The 20354-nt window shown below is 35.1% G+C and overlaps 1 protein-coding gene and 2 long non-coding RNA genes across 14 annotated transcripts; 1 reads left to right on the top strand and 2 right to left on the bottom strand.

Annotated features, from left to right (window-relative positions):
* Nucleotides 1-413: 413 nt before the first annotated feature.
* On the bottom strand, nucleotides 414-19700 carry LOC147386072 (uncharacterized). Of its 4 annotated transcripts, none has more exons than XR_015172250.1 (10): nucleotides 19231-19700; nucleotides 4213-4312; nucleotides 3566-3815; nucleotides 2424-2526; nucleotides 2255-2335; nucleotides 1937-2100; nucleotides 1550-1726; nucleotides 1338-1453; nucleotides 915-1186; nucleotides 414-829 (listed from the first exon to the last, which is right to left on the bottom strand). It is a non-coding gene; the product is annotated as an uncharacterized LOC147386072 (long non-coding RNA). The 4 variants fall into 4 exon arrangements; XR_015172251.1 differs by having other exon boundaries at nucleotides 954-1186; nucleotides 2428-2526; nucleotides 19231-19699; XR_015172249.1 differs by having other exon boundaries at nucleotides 954-1186; nucleotides 19231-19698.
* LOC147386073 (uncharacterized) lies at nucleotides 4416-17361 on the top strand. Of its 9 annotated transcripts, none has more exons than XM_086424224.1 (10): nucleotides 4416-4930; nucleotides 5252-5389; nucleotides 13905-14032; nucleotides 14116-14285; nucleotides 14377-14672; nucleotides 14747-14821; nucleotides 16185-16259; nucleotides 16360-16596; nucleotides 16729-16953; nucleotides 17159-17361. In XM_086424224.1, exons 7-9 carry the CDS (start codon nucleotides 16200-16202, stop codon nucleotides 16945-16947), a joined length of 516 nt encoding a protein of 171 aa, XP_086280350.1. In that variant the 5' UTR covers nucleotides 4416-4930; nucleotides 5252-5389; nucleotides 13905-14032; nucleotides 14116-14285; nucleotides 14377-14672; nucleotides 14747-14821; nucleotides 16185-16199; the 3' UTR covers nucleotides 16948-16953; nucleotides 17159-17361. The 9 variants fall into 9 exon arrangements, with proteins under 9 accessions (XP_086280350.1, XP_086280349.1, XP_086280345.1 ...); XM_086424219.1 differs by having other exon boundaries at nucleotides 4420-4930; nucleotides 5252-5299; nucleotides 16675-16953; XM_086424220.1 differs by having other exon boundaries at nucleotides 4420-4930; nucleotides 5252-5365; nucleotides 16675-16953.
* On the bottom strand, nucleotides 5595-9726 carry LOC147386074 (uncharacterized). Its single transcript, XR_015172253.1, has 3 exons — nucleotides 9168-9726; nucleotides 7859-9052; nucleotides 5595-5972 (listed from the first exon to the last, which is right to left on the bottom strand). It is a non-coding gene; the product is annotated as an uncharacterized LOC147386074 (long non-coding RNA).
* Nucleotides 19701-20354: the final 654 nt, after the last annotated feature.

The following is a 20354-nucleotide window of genomic DNA, read 5'->3' as shown; positions in this document are numbered from 1 at the left end:
GTCTTCAACTTCTTCAATCTTCTAGGTTAAAACTTTAATACATTGGGCAAGAGTTTGATTTTCTCCTATTAACCCATACTCTTCCCAACCCTTGATTTGCTTGGCGAACACTACAGTAAAATAGGGCTATAGCGACGGCCGTGACCGTCGCTATAGGGACAAATACCGTAGCAAAAACCATGTAGCGACGGCCAGGGAGGCCGTCGGTAGTCGTCGCTAATAGTCCCATCGCTGTATCCTATATCGACGGCCAACTATTCGTTAGTACATGACTTATAGCGACAGCCGGTATTGGCCGTCGCTATAGGGTATCGTTTTTAAAAAAATTAATTAACTCCTTAACTACGCTTTTGGCCGTCGCTGTAAAGGTTTTTGAAGAAAAAAATTTTTATTTTACACCAGCCCCTTCATGTATTACAGAATATTGGAGAGACCCCTATATTTTGAAATTGATGACCATGACCCCAATTACCTATATGAAAAGACTCAAATGCCGCTCTACTAGAATTCATTGTGTTACTATTACCAAATTATGATACAAGATGAGCTACTAATTTTACTTTTACGTTACAAAAATTTTTACTTTTACATTACAAAAATTAATGGACATGGAGTAATTATAACTAATTAATTAGTTGCATTTGCTGAGGTTTTGATAGGATATGAAGCATCAGTGGCTATGCCACACTACATTCTTATGTAACCTTTCTCACCCCATTCTGGTCCCCATGAGTTCTATCCAATACTTGGTCCCATCTAGAGTTGCTCCATAGCCTACGATCGCCACCCCATGATCTAGTTCTTTGCCACAATCTCCCGTGAATACGCCCTGTGATCATAGTCAAGTCGATACATACATATAAATTAAATTCAAGGAGTTTTATGTATTTAGAATATAAGAACTGCAAACTAACCTAACAGTATATCTATATATACTAATTGAGGGCCACTACCATTATTTGTTATCACCATCATATGTTGAATACTACGTCAGGATTGGATGAACGATGCCATGGGCTGCTTCAGCTTCAATGGTCTTCCCATCTGGACACACTTGAAATCCCAATCCAAACTCCAATTTATTCAGAGACTTGCGTACGTACAAAGAAACAAAAAAAAAATGATATAAAAGGTGTTTACAACAAATATACCAGTACAGATGTCATCAATCCAAGAGATTAGAAACCTACAAGTGGGGAAACAAAAATCTGTGATTAAAACAGACCACTGTATGCTTTGGTTTCTCAAAGCAATGGAATTATCTTTAAAAACAATATACAACAATTATGTAGTATTGTACGGATTTGGAAAGGTCATGCACAAAGAGTAATACAAACCTTGAGCTAAGAAATCACTCTGAACATCTCCATCAAAGTTCTTGCATGCCCAAACATATCCCCCTTCACTCTTAACTGCGTAGGCAACCATATCATCGATGAGCCGATGTTCATACCTGCCAAGTGAATCACATAGGCTCAGTTAAACCACAAGCATTTGAAACAGCAAAGACACACCAACACCCGGGAGAGGGGGAGGGGGGATAACTCACCATATTCCCGCAGCCTCATACTTGAGATAGCCTCTCAAATAAAGAAGCTGAAGTTGATTTAAGCCTTTGTGGAGTCGAGCTTGCTGCGTCACTTGCCTTTAGTGTCCGTTGGAAGAGCAACAATAAAGTGGATGAATTAGACAACCAATAGGATAATACGCCATTATCATCCTTGCCCTTCAATGAGGTAGAAATAGAAGAAAAAAAAAATCACATAATGGCATGTTGTGATTAGAAAATAATCACTACGTAGTTGACACCAATGGAAGTTTGGTGGAAAGACCAATGTAATTTAATAATCAATCCTGTATATTTGAAGTATTATATATCTGATGATTGTAATCATAATTTACCGATTAGGATAAAGATCATAAAATTATGAGATACCTTTATAGCTAAGCCAATTGTCTTAATGATATGGTCAAACACACTAGTTTTTTAAACTGAAAATGATCTCCAGTGAATAAGGCATTTGTATATGATACAAGCAGCAATGGGTACGCCAGTTGCCGAGAATCCCAGGTCATGTGAAATGCACTTTATCAGTAAGTCTTGGTTTTCATGTATAAACAAAGCAGAATGAAAAAAATAGATTACTAAAAGGAAGTAACCCTCAAACGTTGGAAATTTAAATACAAAATGGAATAAGGTGCAGAGAGCATGTGACGAAGGATAAGCAATATGTCCCAAGTGTTTCATGCATACCTGCTGCTTCTCCTTAAGCGATTTCTGTGGCTTTTGCACAATTTTAGGCTCACGTGGATTTGATGCAACAAGATTCAAATCCTAAGACACAATAAATTTTTATTAATTTAACTCCTCAATATGAACACGAAATGCAGCACAAATCTCAAAAGTAATAGGATATTCTTACTGACATCATCTTTGTTTCCCCACTTAGAATATTACCATTCTCTAGTGCTTGTTGATTAAGTACTTGATTCTCTGAATCGATATTGGACAGTTTCTTTTCAGGCCTATATCATAGAAACAGATGTCAACTTCAAAAAGATTCAACCATTTTCACAAAAAGTTTCCATTCATGTTCTAAATCCTATAACAGGGTTTTCTTTTTTTGAACTAATTTGGTGACAGTATGATGCTAAGTAATATTTTCATATAAATCAAATCATAATGTCAGAAGGGGAAAGAAAATGATTGGTTTCAAGTTTCAACCACACGACACATTGTGCTCCTAATAGATGCAAATGCTAGCATTTTAACCTAATAACATGGCAAATTGAAAAATAGTTTTGAACCTCTATATCAAAGGAATTCCACTTTCTAAGAGTTTTGTTTCAGATATTTTGTCGTACAGACATGGGAAACGTGCCCTAACTAATTTCAATCAAGGGAACCGGGTGGGACAATGTCCTTTTCCATGCTCGTTGTCTAACGTGAGAGTAATGGGCTCCGCAAATTGTCGTCAGAATCATTCCCAGCGGCATCAGATGTGTAATCCTCACCATCCCTCATCCCATTCTTCATTTTTACCGTGATGCTCTGCGGTGCTAAACATGCTGCCAAAGTTGGGAAAAAGCATGCTACCCATGCTTCCATGCTCAGGAAGCTTTTCATGGATGCTACCAAAGAGTGTGACTAAAGGGTCAATTAGGGGCACACTTTGGTTCACCATGCTTCCATGACGAGACACAAGACCTATAGAACTCTTCCCAGTAACATACTTGGATTTAAATACTATCATATTCCTTCCTAGTGTCGGTGAACCTAAACTTTGAAAGATTAGGTCACATGCATGATACACCCAACATAACCCCTAGATTCTGGGTCTATCTTATTGTCTGCACTGCACCATAGACTCGTTACAACCAACGACCTGACAAAGTTCAATGTAATCCCTCAGAATTCAGAGCTACTTATAGCATTATAGATTGGGCTATCATTTTGTCTACTGATAGCAGGCTCTAACACTCTTACTATTTAAAAAAAAAAACAAAAACAAAAACAAAAAAAAAAAAAAAACTATAAATACAATCAAATGTATGGGCAGTGTACCTGTACAGCATATGCATGAGATAGATCTTGATCATTCAGCTGCCTTGGAGGACCTGTTGGGGATCCAGTTGCCCACTACAATAACTAGAAGGAACCGTAGATAGTTCCTGCCTTCCTTTCCACTCTTCCCCAGGTTTCAGTGTGATGGGATTCTCCACTGCTGCAGCTTCCACACACAGCATATGCTTGTACTCATCATCCCCGAAATTAGCCATGGCCTTCGCCTTCTTGTCCCAAGGATTCCATACCACTGTAGAGGGAAAGAAACAAGTGAGCAATCAATGTGTAGTCATGGTATCCTAGAGAACTGTACACAATTATGCCGAGCATTTAGGTTTCTAAACAAGGAGACTTGCTTATTATTAGAATTATAATGTACCCTATCGGAGCCTGGAATAATGGTAAGTGTTATTCAATAAATTACAGTACATATCGATACATAATACCGTGTTCAGGATAGAGGAGAATTACTTCGTAACTTTAATGTTTTTTTTTGGGTTGCCATTTCAGAATCTTTGGTAGCATGTGGTTTCAGATGAAACCAGAACAGAACATTTGACGCTGAAACATTCAATGTTTTGGAATGTCTTGGTTGATACCATTTTAGTTTTACTTGCGACAGAAACATTGACTCGAAATTAACTCACCAGCATCTGGAAGTCCATCTTTCCTCAAAACAAACGTTCTTTTCTTTTCGTGGTCCAGAATTGCAACCTTGGTAGGCGTGCTGACATAGATTTTGTCTACCTATTTGCACATAGAAACAATGAAATAAGTATTATAAGCAACATGGAGGAGGTCTACAACTACAATAAATTTTCAACAATGAAATAAGTCACTACGTCATAAACAGTGAAAAACGACTAAATATTGCGGAAAAAACGACGGACTAAAGCCGTCGTTTATATACGACGGTTTTCACCCGTTATTTAACCCTTAATGACGTTTATAATAGTCGATTATAAACGACTAATTTAATCCGTCATTTAATTAATAAAAGAATCACTATTGCCACCCCAACTTTTACTAAGCTTACACCGATTGGTGTGGCGTTAATAAAAATAGCGTAACACTATTTTCGCACCAACCTTTACCAAATACCAGTTTCGATTTCTTCTCTGTTATCGTCTTCCTCAAAAAAAAGAAACCCTAGAGTGAAAATCGGATTTTCGATTTCTTCTCTCGTTTGCTTCTTCTTCCTCTTAAAAAAACCCTAGAGTTTTAAATCTCAAAAGAACAAATCGCATTTTCGATTTCTTCTTTCGCGATTTTCATTTTCGGACTTACGAATCAGAGAGCTTCGCGCGGTAGTTCTCTCTCGATCTCTCTCTCTCTCTCGGGCGTAATGTTTTCTACATCCATTTGGTAATCTTCTTTGATTATTTTTTAATGTTTAGTAATTTATTCGATTCCGTTCGAGAGCTTCTAATAGAAATCTGATTTGTTCTTCAATTATCTTATTGTTTTTTAATTTTAATATTTGCTTTGATTGATATTTGATACACCATTAGTCAAATTTTTAAAGGAAGTTTAATCTTTAGAGAACAAAATGCAGATAAGATTCGGATATTTCTTTTGAATTCCACTTATTCAGAAAGAAGATTTATTAGATTTTGTGTTTGATCTGAATAAATTATTATTCCACAGATGTTGATTGATCACTTCTTAACCTTTATTTATTTGCAGATCTCAAAGTTCTGTTACGGATTCTGCGATTCCAGTATTGATTCGAAGGTTCGCTCATCGTTGGTTCTACTCATCTCTTGAGGCTTAGTAGATTGAGCTTGTTTGTTTAATCTGGTTGGATATCTTCTCGATTTCTTGGTATGATTTTAACGATGCTTACTGATTTTTTTTTTAGTTTTTGGAATAAAATTCGCTTATCTCCTTTAAGGAAATTTTATCACTCATCTGTGAAATTTGCTGTTGATTTGAAATTATGCATTTTTTTTTCGTTGATGTATGGTGCTACATGAAACTTTTCCATTCATCAATTAGTATTGAAAATTATATTCGTTAAAACTCTGGAATTTGATAGAAAAATACACAATATAATAATGTTTCACCATAGGTCTAGAATAATATTTCTAGCTGGATGTCTTAGAAAGTTTGGGAAAAGGACTAGTTTGCAGACTTACCAAGAAACAACCTTAACTGAAAATAACTGATGCTTCCCTTGAATCTGGAGATCAAGAACCCAATCGTGAGATCTGAATACATGATGGATATTATTAGTGCCGTCCATAACTAGGTATAGTTTATTCAGATCCAACTAAACTGTGATAAAATTTTTGATTCATATTGTAGGCAGTCCACTAGCCATGCATATTGGCTGATTTGGTGATGTCCATGACACCACGAAATACCTTTCTCTTATTATTTTAGCTGTCTTCTCCCATGAAGGTTTCTGAAACATAGAAACAAATTTGAGGCAAACCAGAAAAAACAAAAAAAAAAAAAGAATCAATGTTCACAATAGTATAATGTAAAATATATATATAGTTTCTAGAAGGAAATTTGGTTTACTAAGAAACGTATTATTTTTAAGCACGTATGAGTATGAGTGATTGGATACAAAACAATCAATTCAAACCTGTTGAGGTTTAATTGACTAGGTAAGTTGAGCCAATAGCTCAATCTATTAACTAAAAGAGCCACTTCCATTACGTTGAGGGGTTGATCCTACCTCACACACCAATGAAAAATGTGGAACATAAGACAGTTAAACCTGTGTGTGTTTCAACATCCTTGAGATAAAAACTAAATATCATAGACAACGAATTATTGCAAGTAGATCATAAAAAGTACAACTTTTCAAACAAAAACATGAAATGGAATCTAAGTCATGTTAAAGTCTTGTCACTGTTAAACATCAAATACTTAATTTGTGTACAGGAGTGAAACTGAGGCACTAAGACCTTCAGCAGAGTCTAGGTGGTTTATTGACATTCCATGTGCAAGCCCAACTAAGGCATACTGGTGTGGAACTAATTGATCTTCTCTCTGGTAAGTAAGGATAACTCTAGGGTTAACCTTTTATCTTGGAATTCCTTCCTTGAATCAGATTAGAGGTGTTATGGGCCAGTATGTAAAGATTGACTGGGACATTAAGAACTGGAGAGTGTAGCAGGATAGGAGAGTGACAACGAGGATTCAGTACAAAGGGTTTTGTCTAAGATTTCGGTCTAGGAACTGAAAATAAGGGGTTTCATGGGATGTCAGGGACCACATGAGCAGCACTGGAAGATGGACGGGTCTGAATTAGTTGGGAATTGGTGTTAGAAGCAGTGGGCCCGTCGTTTTTTGTAAAATATGACGTAGTGATTATAGTAGTTCTAAAACTTGTCAACTAAGAACTAGGTTGAGTCAACCTCGACCTGGTTGGATTTAAAGAGGACTTGGCCCCAAAATCAATGGAATCAACTCACCAGGTCAACTAGTGAACTAAGCCGAGTCAGCTCATTGACTAGGCCGAGTAAGCCAATAAATGCAATGTGAGTGGGGACAGAAACTCATATGAGTCATTTTGTGATATAAAATAATTTTTGACTTTGGAGAGGACTTGGCCCCAAACTCAATGGAACCAACTCACCTGGTAAATATTTCTAGTAAATATTCTCAGAAGAGCTAGGCACGGCACGGCACGGCACGGCACGGCACGGGGTGTAAATGATACAGCTTTTCTCTCTTTTTTGCTGAGAGGTGAAAACAAGGATGGCCACTAAAAATCCGACACGTGGACTTACTCAAGAGTTACTCCTGCAGTGCCATACCACGCGTGCATCCACTTGGAGAGAGGCCCTCTCTCTCTCTCTCTCTCTAGGCATGTTCACCATGACCATCACTTTTGGTAAAGGAAGGAATTAAAATTTCTTACTTCTCTTGTAAACAAGGAAACACAACTTAATAATAAATTTTGGTAAGAGGTCTCTTCTACAACCTAATCTTTCTGAGAATTTGATTAGGTGGTTGGACCTATTGGGTTTCGTTTCTATTATGTACACACCCATTACTGGCCCATTCTACATGGGTGATGATGGATAAGGTTGTGGGAGAAACTTTGCTTTATTTTGGAGTTCACATTGCCCATATCACATATTTTATTATTGAAACTGTCTATATTCAGACTTGAATATATACAAACTATTTCACTTTGGCCCTCTTAATTTATCGTTTATTTAAATTATAATATACATTAATTTGTGATAGAGCAAAATCACAAATTGAAATAAGAAAAAAATCAACTATAACACACACAATCACAGGTTTGAAACTCAGACTCAATCAACTTACTGATGTGCAAATCTGTCAAAACCATCAGCAGTTAGTGAAACAGAGCCTTCACCATATTCTCCATCAACCTCATCTCCATGTTTAATAGCTTTCAGAACTGGTCTGGAATGAAACTCAGAACCAGTTGGTTTTAGATTGTGATCTATGGAAAACTTACGGATTGTTTTCGTTATATTCAACCTGTTCTGCACACAAAAGAACTTGGATTCAGGTTATGGCTCACATTGAATTCAATAGAAAAAATTGAAGTACATAGATAACCTTTAGTGAACAAGAGTTTCAAAAGATGGTCAGAAAACCAAAAAGAAACTAATGATATATCAAGCAGATGTATCTAAAATAAAATCTTCAAAATGAAGTGATTACTGAGAAAGAGGTGAGAGTTTTGCGGAGTACTTACTAAATCTTAGTCGTATACCCCTTTGTCCTTTTTTTCCTAGATTGATGGATGCAGGATGTGTGGATATTGTAGCAGAAACTACATATGGTAACCATTGGGGAATGGAGGATATAATGTGCAAATTCATGGACCTCCTTATGTGGTTGAAGATCTTAAAACACATGTAGGTATTTCAAAAGAGAGTAATAACAAAGGAAAACACTTTAGGTTGCATTAACATCGATTAATAAATTTGCAGTCAGTTAATATGGCCACTATTACAAGTTTTCCTATGTGACAAGGACATGAACATAAGTGACAGCATCCAACACAGGTGCAAGGTGTCTAGCATGGTGCCTTTGAGCAGCCCAAAATGCTAACGCATTTTTTTACATTATTATAATATTATATCTTATCCATGTACCATACATTTATCCAATAACTTAATTAGTATGGGTAGATGCATAAGAGGTCAGACCATCAAACTATTGTAGTTATTCTTAGCAACGAAATAAGGTCATGCATGGAGAATGGGATACACCAGGACTCTTTTGCCCAGAAATGAGTACCAGTGACATATTGCAAGGAAAGTGGAGGTTTTTTTTATACAACTATTTCCCCTTTTTTACTTCCGTTTGCAGTTGCAAGCCTTTGGAGCATCTAAAAATGCTCAAAGAATTCAGAAACAAAAAAACTATAAGTTGATCACTATTTCATAAACATCTATAATGATATATGCTGGATAACGAAAACTTACGGTGCCCAACACATCGTTCACGTCAACTGAGGCAAATTCACATGAGAGTGCTGGAAAACTACAACAAAAAATTTGTCGGTCAGATTACAAAAACAATAAAGGAATTCAGTTAATGTAGCAGAATAATATTGAAAAATGTTGAAGTCAGAAAATTTGATTGAAAAACCGCACACATTATTACTGTACAAGTGACATCACTTGGAAGACTCTTTTTAAAACAATGAATAGACAGATTGTAGGCAGTCCACTAGCCATGCATATGCTGATTTGGTGATGTATTGAGGCATCTTCAATTTATATAACTACCTAGTTAAGCTTCGTGGGATTGGTTCTATAAAATTCCTGATTGTCCTTTTTTTTTAGGATCGAGAAAAAAATCTCTCATCTAACCTCAACTCACAATTGAACCCAATCCATTGACGGCCTTAGTTGCAAAATACTTCCTTTTCTTTTCTTTTTTGAGGTTTCCCCCTTTAAATTCTTTTCAATTGATATGTTATATATATATATATAAAAGTTGATGTGGTAGCATAGGCCCTTTTACTTTTAATAAATATATATATTTCAATAGGTGTGATATATATATTAAAGTTGGTGTATGTCATTTTCATTATTTAATTTCAAATTTAAACTCCAAATCAGATTTTGACTTTCAAAAGTTCCAAATTCAATTTTAAAATGCATTAACAGATTCTAATGACTGCTATTTGTGATTCCATATCTGTTAAGTAACGGCACCGTTATTTTACAGTTATTAGCCTGAGTGTATCCACTTTAAACCTTGGTGTATGTCAATATAGGTGATTATCCTATATATTGACTAATCGCTATAACCTATTCCCCCTCATTCCTTGCTCCATTAAGCCTATTGAAGCACTTTTTTCCCTTGCTTCATATCACACTTTATTTATTTTTATTTTCACGACACACTTGAACTTGGTATGCTGAACTTCATTTGGTTTCTTCTTTGTTCCCCATTTATTTATTATGTATAGTCTAGTTCTTATAGTTAAGAGATCCAAATAAGATATGGTTTGATGACTACTATATGAATTCACTTTTACATGCACAATGTGGAAAGTTTTGTGCATGGATAAGGAGAGAGGATAATTAGTAGCAAAAATTTGAAATGAAGAATGATTTTATTTTATTTTGTTTAACAGGGTGGGTAGAAAAATCCAGGATTTTCATATTTCAAAAAACACAACAAACGCGTCGTATTGAATACCTAGAAGATGTCTTCGAAGCCCGTACCCCCAAGTAAGACGTGGATGACTGCGCCAAGGCTTTCTGTTGAATACTTGGAAGGAATCAATTCATTTTTTGATTTCATAAAGGCTAATAAACATAAATTAGGGGATGATGATTGGTATTGTTGCCCTTGTGTGAAGTGTCGTAATCTGATCGGGGGGAAGAAAACGATAAGCGATATTCGCACTCATTTGATTTGTGATGGTATCGATACATCTTACATTACATGGATCCATCATGGAGAAACTCATCCTAGAAGTTGTGTAAACATTGGAGACAATACACTTGCTAGTGATCATATTGAAGATGTAGTCCCGAACATGGTTGACATGATAAATGATGCTCAAGCTTATATGGGATCTAGTACATCTATATATATGGATGAAATTGATGATGTAGATGATGTTCAAGTTGAGAATGATTCTTCTGAGAATATTCAGTACGAGAAGTTGATGGAAGAAGCGCTACAACCCTTATATCCATCGTGTCGAATTGGTGATACAAAATTATCGGTGACAGTTGAATTACTGAGTATGAAGGTTAGACATCAATGGTCTAATAGGAGTTTTACAGAATTGTTGCAATTAATCAAAAGAATTTTACCAAAGGAGAACACTTTACCTGATAGAACCTTCACTGCCAAGAAGATGATCAAGTCTTTGCGTATGAAGCACGAGATTATTCATGCATGTCGTAATGATTGTATATTGTACTGGAGAGAAAATGAAAATAAAGACAATTGTCCTACGTGTGGTGAAAGTAGATGGAAACCGATGAACTCATTAAAGTCAAGAAGCTCACGTGTACCTTGGAAAAAGTTGAGATATTTTCCGTTAACACCAAGGTTGCAAAAAATATACAGTGTACCGTAGATTGCAGAAAACATGACATGGCATGCAAATTCTGACTTAGTATCCAATGTATTAACCATGAATCACCCAAAAGATTCTTCTTGTTGGAAACAAGTAAATCGTAAAATGGAGTAATTTTGGTGATGAGGCACCTAATATTCGGTTGGAACTTGCAACTGATGGATTCAATCCTTTTGGAAACAATAATAACTCTTATAGTTGTTAGCCTGTTATGATTGTTTCATACAATCTTCCTCCATCATTATGCATGCGAAAGGAGTTTACTATCTTAACATTATTGATTCCGGGAAAGAAAGGTCCAGGATACGATATTGATGTCTACTTGCAACCATTGATAGCAGAGTTGAAGGAATTATGGTCCACAGGAATTATAACGTATGACTCTTATACTAAGAGTAGGTTCAGCATGAAAGCAATTTTACTATGGGCCATACACGATTTTTCAGCATATGGTCATTTGTGAGGTTGTAAGACCGTAGGAAAGTATGATTGCCCTGTATGTAGTGAAAAACTAGAATCAATATGACTAAAACATTGAAAAAAGTTTACTTACATGGGACATAGAAGATTTTTATCCGATTCGAGACATCCATTCAGAGTCAAAAATCACAATTTAATGGGCATGAAGAACATGGGAAACATCCTCTACGTTTGAGTGGTGTTGAAGTATTAAACAAAATGAAAACCATTCAGACTAACTTCGAAAAGGTAAAAGACAATAAAAAGACAAGGTCTGCAAATCAGAATGAATCTACTGTATGGTCAAAGAGATCGATCCTTTTTTAATTGTCGTATTGGAAGGTGCGTTAGGATTATCTTTTTAAACATTAATGTAATGCGGTATATATTAATTCACTCATGCTGACATATGTTTTGTCAATCTATAGGATCTACCTATTCGCCACAATTTGGATGTAATGCATGTGAAAAAAAATGTGACAGAAAATCTCTTAGCAACAATAATGAATACAAAGACTAAGACGAAGGACAGTCTTCAAGCTCGTCAAGACCTAAAGGCTATGAAAATAAGGAAAAAGTTGTGGCCTGTAGAGATGAATGGCAAGTTGACTTATCCAGAAGCTCCTTTCTTATTGTCTCAATCGGAAAAAGAATTAATTTGTACAACTTTGTATCATTTGAAGGTTCCTATTGGATATAGTGCAAATTGGAAACATAATGTGAGTTTAGAGGATAACGAATTCAAGAACCTAAAGTCACATGATTATCACATCCTTATGCAACAATTGTTACCAGTGTTATTGATGTACGCATTCAAGGGTCATAAGCCATTGCGGGTTGCTATTCAACAACTATCAATATTTTTCAATGTCTTATGTTCGAAGGTTATTAATCGTGTGGAACTTTCGAAGATGAAAGATCAAATTGTGGAAACACTATGTGTGTTTGAAAAGTACTTTCCTCCTTCTTTTTTTGTTTCCATGACACACCTTGTCGTACACTTGGCGGAGGAGGCGCAAGTTTGCGGACCCGTTAGATATCGATGGATGTATCCTTTTGAGCGGTAAATAAAATTTTAAATTAATGAATTTATTTTTGTAATTAAATTTTGCGTCAATCTGATATATGATTCATGTAATAGGAAGATGAAAACATATAAGCGATATGTGGTGAATCAGACATATCCAGAAGGATGTATTACAGAATGTTACCTTATGGATGAATCAATGATGTATGCCATGAATTACATATTCAATGAGGAAAGAGGAAGCCATATGAAAGCGAGGGATACGTTCATGGATGTTGATGGTGAATGTGCTTATCCTATTGATAAAAAAGGGAAGGTTTTTCTTCTTGAAAATGTACAGTACCAGCAAGCGCTCAAATGGGTACTACGTCAATCAGTTGAAAATGTTGAGTGGGAAAAGTAAGGAAAATTTTTATTTTACTACATATTTATTTTGTTATGATGGTTTATAGTTCATAATGTATGAATGTTGCATTTATATGCAGAAATTACACTACCTACGTTCAGAGCCACGTATCTAGTTGTCAAACTCAAAGAGGTAATTCAAGAATAGAAAAGCCAATGGAGTACATATCTTGGCTTAGACAACAATTACTGAATGAGGAGAACTCTACCTTGAAAAGGCTTGTTGATGGTCCAAAATTTGAAGCTATTTCATATACTTCATATAAAGTAAATGGTTATGTATTTTGTACAGCGGATTCAGAAATGAACAAAACAACACAGAACAGTGGGGTCTCTATGAAGGCTGTGACTAGCTTCAGGTCAAGTGTCAGGGATAAGAACGTTGTTAATAAAGAAGTTACTTACTATGGAATTGTCAAACAAATCTTAGAGTTGGATTATCATGATTTTAGAATACCAGTATTTTATTGTGATTGGGTTCGTATAGAAGATACAAACGGATATATAGTTGATCTAGAAACGAACTTGATTTATGTTAATTTAGGGAGGTTACAGAGAACTACAAGGGAAGTTGATGAGCCATTTATTCTTGCTTCTCAAGCAACTCAAGTATTTTATTGCAAAGATTGTAGTAGGCCTACAGAAGATTGGCATGTTGTCTTGGAAGTTCCAAAGAGATTGGATCTAAATGTCGATTCTTATGAAGATCCCTTAGTATTTGAGGCAAGAATGAATGGGAATTCATCAGCATCATTACTACAAGAAGATATCATAGAATATGATAACATGGATGAAGATGAATGAAAATTTTTGTAAGCATGCATTTAATTTATTTATTTTTATTGTCATTGCCTTTATTTAAATTACTTGACTTGAAAATCTATTTGTGATTCCAGCACTATGTCATTTGGCCGATCATCATCCGCTCCTAATACGGCATCGGCATCGGCATCCGCATCAGTATCCGCATCCGCATCCGCATCCGCATCAACATCCGCATCCGCATCTACATCTACGATTGAGAGTATGTATAAATGGTGAATATATTGTATTCATTTGTTCAATATTTGTTATCACGTTTTTGTTAATTCTTTTCATTTTTCATAGGTGGGCTTATCCAAGTTCAATTCAATCTAAATGGGCAACCAATCGGTCCTAACTCATCTCAATTATGCACTACTATTGGGCGGGTAGTAAAGACACATGTGCCACTTATATATGATAGGTGGACCAATGTGCCTACTAGGCTCAAAGAACAAATTTGGGAGTCTATCAGTGTGAGTGCATGTGTATTAAATGATTTATTTTTACTTGTTATAACTATGACTTATTACAAATATAACACATTTTATTTAATTTTCTTTGTAGGGCACCTATCAAATTCAAAAATGGCATAAGGATTGGGTAATAAAAAAAGCAAACTTATGTTGGAAAGAATGGAAAAGTAATCTTCGTCGGAACGTGTATGATAAATATCCAACGGATGCGGAAAGAAAAAACATGTGCCTCATTACGTGAGAAAAGAAGATTGGGAGAGGTTTGTCGATTTCAACTCGACACTTGAGGGCCAAGCTTTGAGGGCTACTGGGAAGCGTGTTAGACAAGAAAATAAAAACACTCATACCTCTGGTAGAAAGGGACAAGCCCGGCTTGCTGATGAATTGGTAAGTTTAATATCATGTTAGGAATGAAATATGTATATATTGTTTATTTACATATTTGACTGTTTCATTTATAGAGTAAAGAAGATCCTCATAAGGAGATTACCAGGACAGACATATACATTGCCAGCCATGCCAAAAGCCAACAAACGGTGAGAATAATTTATTTATTTATTTTCGTGAACACCTCTTTGTTCTAGTGTTTGACTGATCTGTTATATATATATATTTTGAATTCATCTTGTAATCTGAATGTGAACACTTCAGCATTGAGTTTCCACACCTAGATCTGAACTATAATCTTTTTTTTGTTCCTTCTTCACTTAACTAGCTTTTCCCACACTCCTCCTAAAGTAGAACAAACCTAGAATGTCGATGGACAAAACCTTTCTGAAACAATCCTCCGAGAAATTTTATTCTATGAGTGTTTCATTTCAAAATGTTCTTATTCCAGAATGTCTTGGCCAAAACATCTAGACTTAAGGAAAATGCCATCCTCACAATGACAGTAATACTTCGCCAAGAACAAAGCCTAAAGTGTCCACGTCAGCTACTCAATTCTCCAAATTGTAGGCAAGAACAGGGAAAAGAATAGAGAGAGATTGTATATTTCTCGATATATAGTTTTTTTAGCATTACTATGTATTAAAACAGGCCAATACCTCAAGATGTTGGCTGAGAAATATGCATTCCTCTTTTTGTGTTCACAGCAAGTTTTGTATGGGCCTTTTTGTTTGGGCTGATCCTGCAACTTGTTTCTCGATAACTCTTTTAGAGTTATTGGTAACCAATTTAATTCATTTTAATACAATCCTAAATGATTTATCCCAACCTGTTCTCTCTTTCTTCACCTTCTTCATCATTTTTTTTCCTTTTTTATTAACTTTTTATGCTGCCTAGGATTTGAACCAGAAATTATAAACACATACAACATAGAATTCAAACCAACCCGACATGCTAATTAACAGAAATTATTCACATACAATTGATCCCTTGATTTTAAGAAAGATATTTCCAAGGAGCATGACAATGTAGTCGTCACATCAAAATCCAGCATTGAACCTCACGAAAGCTCTTGTGTATTTGAGTAAACTGCATTTACAACGGTGATGATGATATGATCAAGTATGATCTGTTTGCAGTTGATGGCATATGTGTTCTTATCTCAATGATTGTCATCTAAGTATATTGGATTCATCCATCATCATTGTTGAAGCTTATAAGTCATCTAAGTATATTGGGTTGATACATTATTTATATCTTAGGAGTGAATTTAAAATGTTCAATACTTATTTTTCACCTGTTACATGGCTATGATCTCTTCATTTTGTCTCCGTGGTTTTGAAATCAGTTTGTCCTACATGCTCTTCCAGTCCTGTTATCATGTCTATATAAGCAAGAGATTTACTTCAATGTGAACCGTGTTCATTGTGTTTAAGCTTGCAGGCAGAATTCCCAGCCAATACAAACATATTGCTAATGATTTATATTTCTTAATTATTATTTATTTTGCAGGAGGCCATCAATAGAATGATTGCTAATGACCCTTCTAATAAACATAACGATCTAGACCATGACCCCGTGGCTGTGGTATGTGCATTATTTTAATTAGGATATTTTGTAATTATGATATTAGTAAGTATGATATCATATCGTTAGTAGGTATTGATATTATACACTTTTTGTACAGGTTTGTGGTCCTGATAGTCGGGGTCGTGTTCGGGGAATGGGTTCAGGTGTTTCCAAGACTTCCGTGCGTGCTTCAATTCCTTACAAGCAAGCCTTGGCATATGAGACGACAATCCTTCATAATAGAGTGGATAAGTTGACGGAAGCGGTGCAAAAGATGAATGAGACTTTACAACAATCAAATTTTTCTACTAGGACACCAATGCGGTCTGACACCAATCTCGGTAGTTTTTCACAGGTATAACATTGGCATTTTACTTTTGATAGATGAGTGAACTTCTATTATTGCAGTGATATTGTCTACATGATTTTATAGGTAAGGCCTGATTCTCCACATCATGAGTCACATTCTAATCCACCAAGCATACAGACAGGTCCTTGTAAGGTGAATCGCTTACAACGACCACATGATTGTGTTGCCGAAGGAAGAGTGATTGGTGCATCTAATGCAGATCCAGATAGTTACGATATTCTTATAGATGAGGTCCTTGATGGGAATGTGATTCTACAGAGTGGAGAAGGAACATTCGCTGATTTGACATGCGGTGATATTATTGATTGGCCCAAATTTCGAATAAAGTTTTACTGAACAGAGGTACTTTTCTTGCTTTATATTGTAGATAGACACTAAACATAAAAAATTATAATAAAATAATTAAATGTTTGATAATGATAGTTATGAGAACTCTTTTATTTTGTAATTTAATATATTCATCTTTCTTGCATAATTACTTGGATTGCTTTAGATAGTCGGTGTCACTACTATATATCTGACAATGTTTTTAATTTTTCAACCACAGATTTCGGCAATATGTTGTAAGGAGGAATGTATGTTATCTTTAAGAATCGCGACGTCATTCTTCCAAGGACCGAGAAAGATAAATGTTGATTTTGATTTCTACAAGTCAAGTGAAGTGAAGTTGGTAGAAGATATTTTTTGAGAAACCATTTTAAACATTGGGATGTGTATTAAAATCGACACCATGAAAACGGGGTATGTTGGACTGTGTATTGTACATGTAAAATTTGAAGGAAAATGATTTCCATTTGAAAAATGTAAATTTTTGTTTTTTGTTTGTTTGTGTGTATTTATTTATTTTGTTAAATTTCAATATTTTGTCCAATGAAATTGTCATTTTCTTTTTAGGTGAAAAATATTAAAAATGACAAACAATTGAGGTTATTTTATAAAAAAAATTCTGACAAAAAAACGACGGCTTAGAGCCGTCGTTTATATCTATTAATTTAATTTAAATTCGTCAAAAAAAATGACGGGTTTGGGCCGTCGTTTTATTTTGACAGACCATAACCGTCGTTTTACACTACACATTCTTGACACGGCCCAACCGTCGTTTACTAAAAACGACATCGATATTTACAACTGCTCTTGCGACGGCGGGGGCCGTCATTTTTCTCAAAAAACGACGGCTTTGGCCCGTCGTTTTTTGTAAAATATGACGTAGTGAGTATAATGTACATTTCTAAACTACAGCATATGTTATCACTTTATAAACAAATACAGTGATATAAACTTGATGTTCATTAGCAATAAATTAGGCTTTTTGTTTGTTTATTAACCAGGGGCTAGTATCCAATATATCAGATCATCAGTATAATGTTTATATATAATACAGCTTGGATACTACAAACATGGTAGAGGAGCAGCAATGCAAGAAAAAGAGAAAGTAATAAAGACAATGAATGAAAAGATCCACGTCAAAAATTGATATAGAATCTCCTATTGAACCCACAGAATAGAAACTCAAACACAAAATCTGAATAAATACAAAGGCAGAAGTTAACAATAGAAAAACAGAAAATAATACACAGCCTTTGTAACCCAGAAAGAAAATAGATATAAATTGAATCTCAGAGCTTAAAATAGATATAAATTGAGATTAAGTTTTACACTAGAGCTTAAAATATAATCCTAGATACAGAGATAACAGGTAATATGAAATTCAAAATCTAGATAAAACACGAGAATAAAACAGTAAGGGAGATAAAAAATTTATTGAAATTAAAATTTGGGTTAAACTGAAATAAGAACCCACATGCAAACAAAACGAAAATAAACAATCTAAAATTAAAAGAAAACATGAGGACAGAGGGAAGCAGACCTTGGCTTTCTAGGTTAAGCGAGATATGGAATTTGGTGTATCAGGCAAAACAAAAGCTTCAAGAGTAATAAATGCAGCAGGAAATGCAGCAAGAACTCAAACTCAAACTTGAATTATTTGAATAGATCTTCACTAGGGAAATTATCTAGTAAGCAGGTCAGCAAATTGAGATGGTTTTTACTAAGACCAATCCTTATCTTTAGATACTTGAGATGATAAAATTTAGGCAAACTTTCAAATACATCTCGCTCCGGCATGTGAAACTTCCACATTACAGAAAAGAAAGAAAATTAGAAATATAAAGTTAACAGCAGACCAAACATGCAGTAATTTAATATGAATGAGTTTATTATGAGAGTTTATGCCTCAAATAGAGAAATGTAAGCAGGCATGTTAATCAATCTTGTACAAAGAAAGTCAAGTAAGGCTTTAATTGGTCATTGAGAACAACTGATTTGGTCTAATAAATAATCAAAATGAGATTTTAAACCTTGCTTGTAGCCATGGAGATCATTCTCACAAAACAAATGCAGAATATGTATAACAGAGAAATTACAAATCGAACCAAAATTTCTGAGTTTAAATCGAACCAAATTTTCGAAATAGGGATTTTTGATTGAAATCGAACCAAAATTAGAATCAACGCTGTAGAAATTAGGATTATACAGCAAAATCAACAAAATATCAACAAAAATCTAGGGTTTAGGGATCGATTGGACAGAAAAATTAACAAAATACGTAGCAAAACATACCTTAATTTTCGGGAGGCCGAGATCAGATCGGATCTGATTAGATTGAAGCCTCACGCGTTTGAGAGATCAAGATAGAGAGAGATCTTCGAGTTTCAGTGGAGAAAGAGTGTTCGAGTTTCAGCGGCTTGAGATCTTCGAGCTTGAGATCTATTTCAAACGAGATCTTCAAGTATGAGACAGAGGCTTCGAGTTTCAGCAGAGATGAGAGAGAGAGATTGTTCAAGTTTCAGCGGAGAAGAGAAAGAGACGGAGATGAGAGAGAGAGTGTTCGAGTTTCAGCAACGGAGATGAGAGAGGCGGAGTTCGAGTTTCAGCGGAGATGAGAGAGAGACGAAGATGAGAGAGGCGGAGTTCGAGTGTTTGAATTCAAGTTTCAGCGGAGATGAGAGAGTCGGAGTTCGAGAGTTTGAGGGAGCGAGTAATAAAATCGTTGTTACAGCGACGGTCAGACTTTGACCGTCAATAAAAATCGTCGTTATAGCTCGCTTTTCCTGTAGTGGAAGGAATTCTAGATGATTTTTTTTTTAAATTTCTTCTCATAGATTTGGAATAACAAGAAAAATTGTACAAAACATTGAATAATTAATCAAATATTGCGGAGATTTTAATGTGGTGATCTTGTCTTCATAATCCAAAGTAAAAAAAAAAAGGGTTTTGTGGGGGAAAAATCAAAGTTTTTGAGCAAGAGGTTAAATGCAATGGTATTTCAATCACTTTATCTAGTCTCTCACAAAATACCATGGTCAAAGGAGAAAAAGATACTTTCCTTAGTAAGATTTCATATCTTATAAAGGATTGTTGAGCTCAAATGGATTACCAAATTGGCAAGAGTCATGTTGGAAAGACTTTAAAATTCATATCAATTCACACTTTACTGATGTGGAGGTGCACAAGGAATTATAAATGCTTTTCACTCCTGTATCTCAGTAAAGAAGTATCTATGATTCACTTTATTGATAATTTTCAGATGAATATTACACAAACCCTAATAGATTATTTATAGAGATTACATCAACCAAGATATGTGGAAACTAGCCTACTATAATATTCTAGAATATCCTAATTGATATATTCTAAATACCAATAAATATTTTAGAATATCATCCATCAAAACCTTCCATTTA

The sequence above is a fragment of the Akebia trifoliata genome, chromosome 14 (assembly GCF_017979445.1).
Source record: "Akebia trifoliata isolate Shusen 1 chromosome 14, ASM1797944v1, whole genome shotgun sequence".
NCBI classification, from domain to species: domain Eukaryota; kingdom Viridiplantae; phylum Streptophyta; class Magnoliopsida; order Ranunculales; family Lardizabalaceae; genus Akebia; species Akebia trifoliata.
This window is presented reverse-complemented; position numbering and strand designations above follow the sequence as displayed.

Excerpts from the sequence above, each read along its gene's own strand:
- LOC147386073 (XM_086424216.1), top strand. The coding sequence starts at position 12,035 with ATGCATGTGAAAAAAAATGTGACAGAAAATCTCTTAGCAACAATAATG. Across the intron at positions 12,640-12,717 it reads TGGATGTATCCTTTTGAGCG|GAAGATGAAAACATATAAGC; the intron begins GTAAATAAAATT and ends TTCATGTAATAG. Across the intron at positions 13,003-13,088 it reads GAAAATGTTGAGTGGGAAAA|AAATTACACTACCTACGTTC; the intron begins GTAAGGAAAATT and ends ATTTATATGCAG.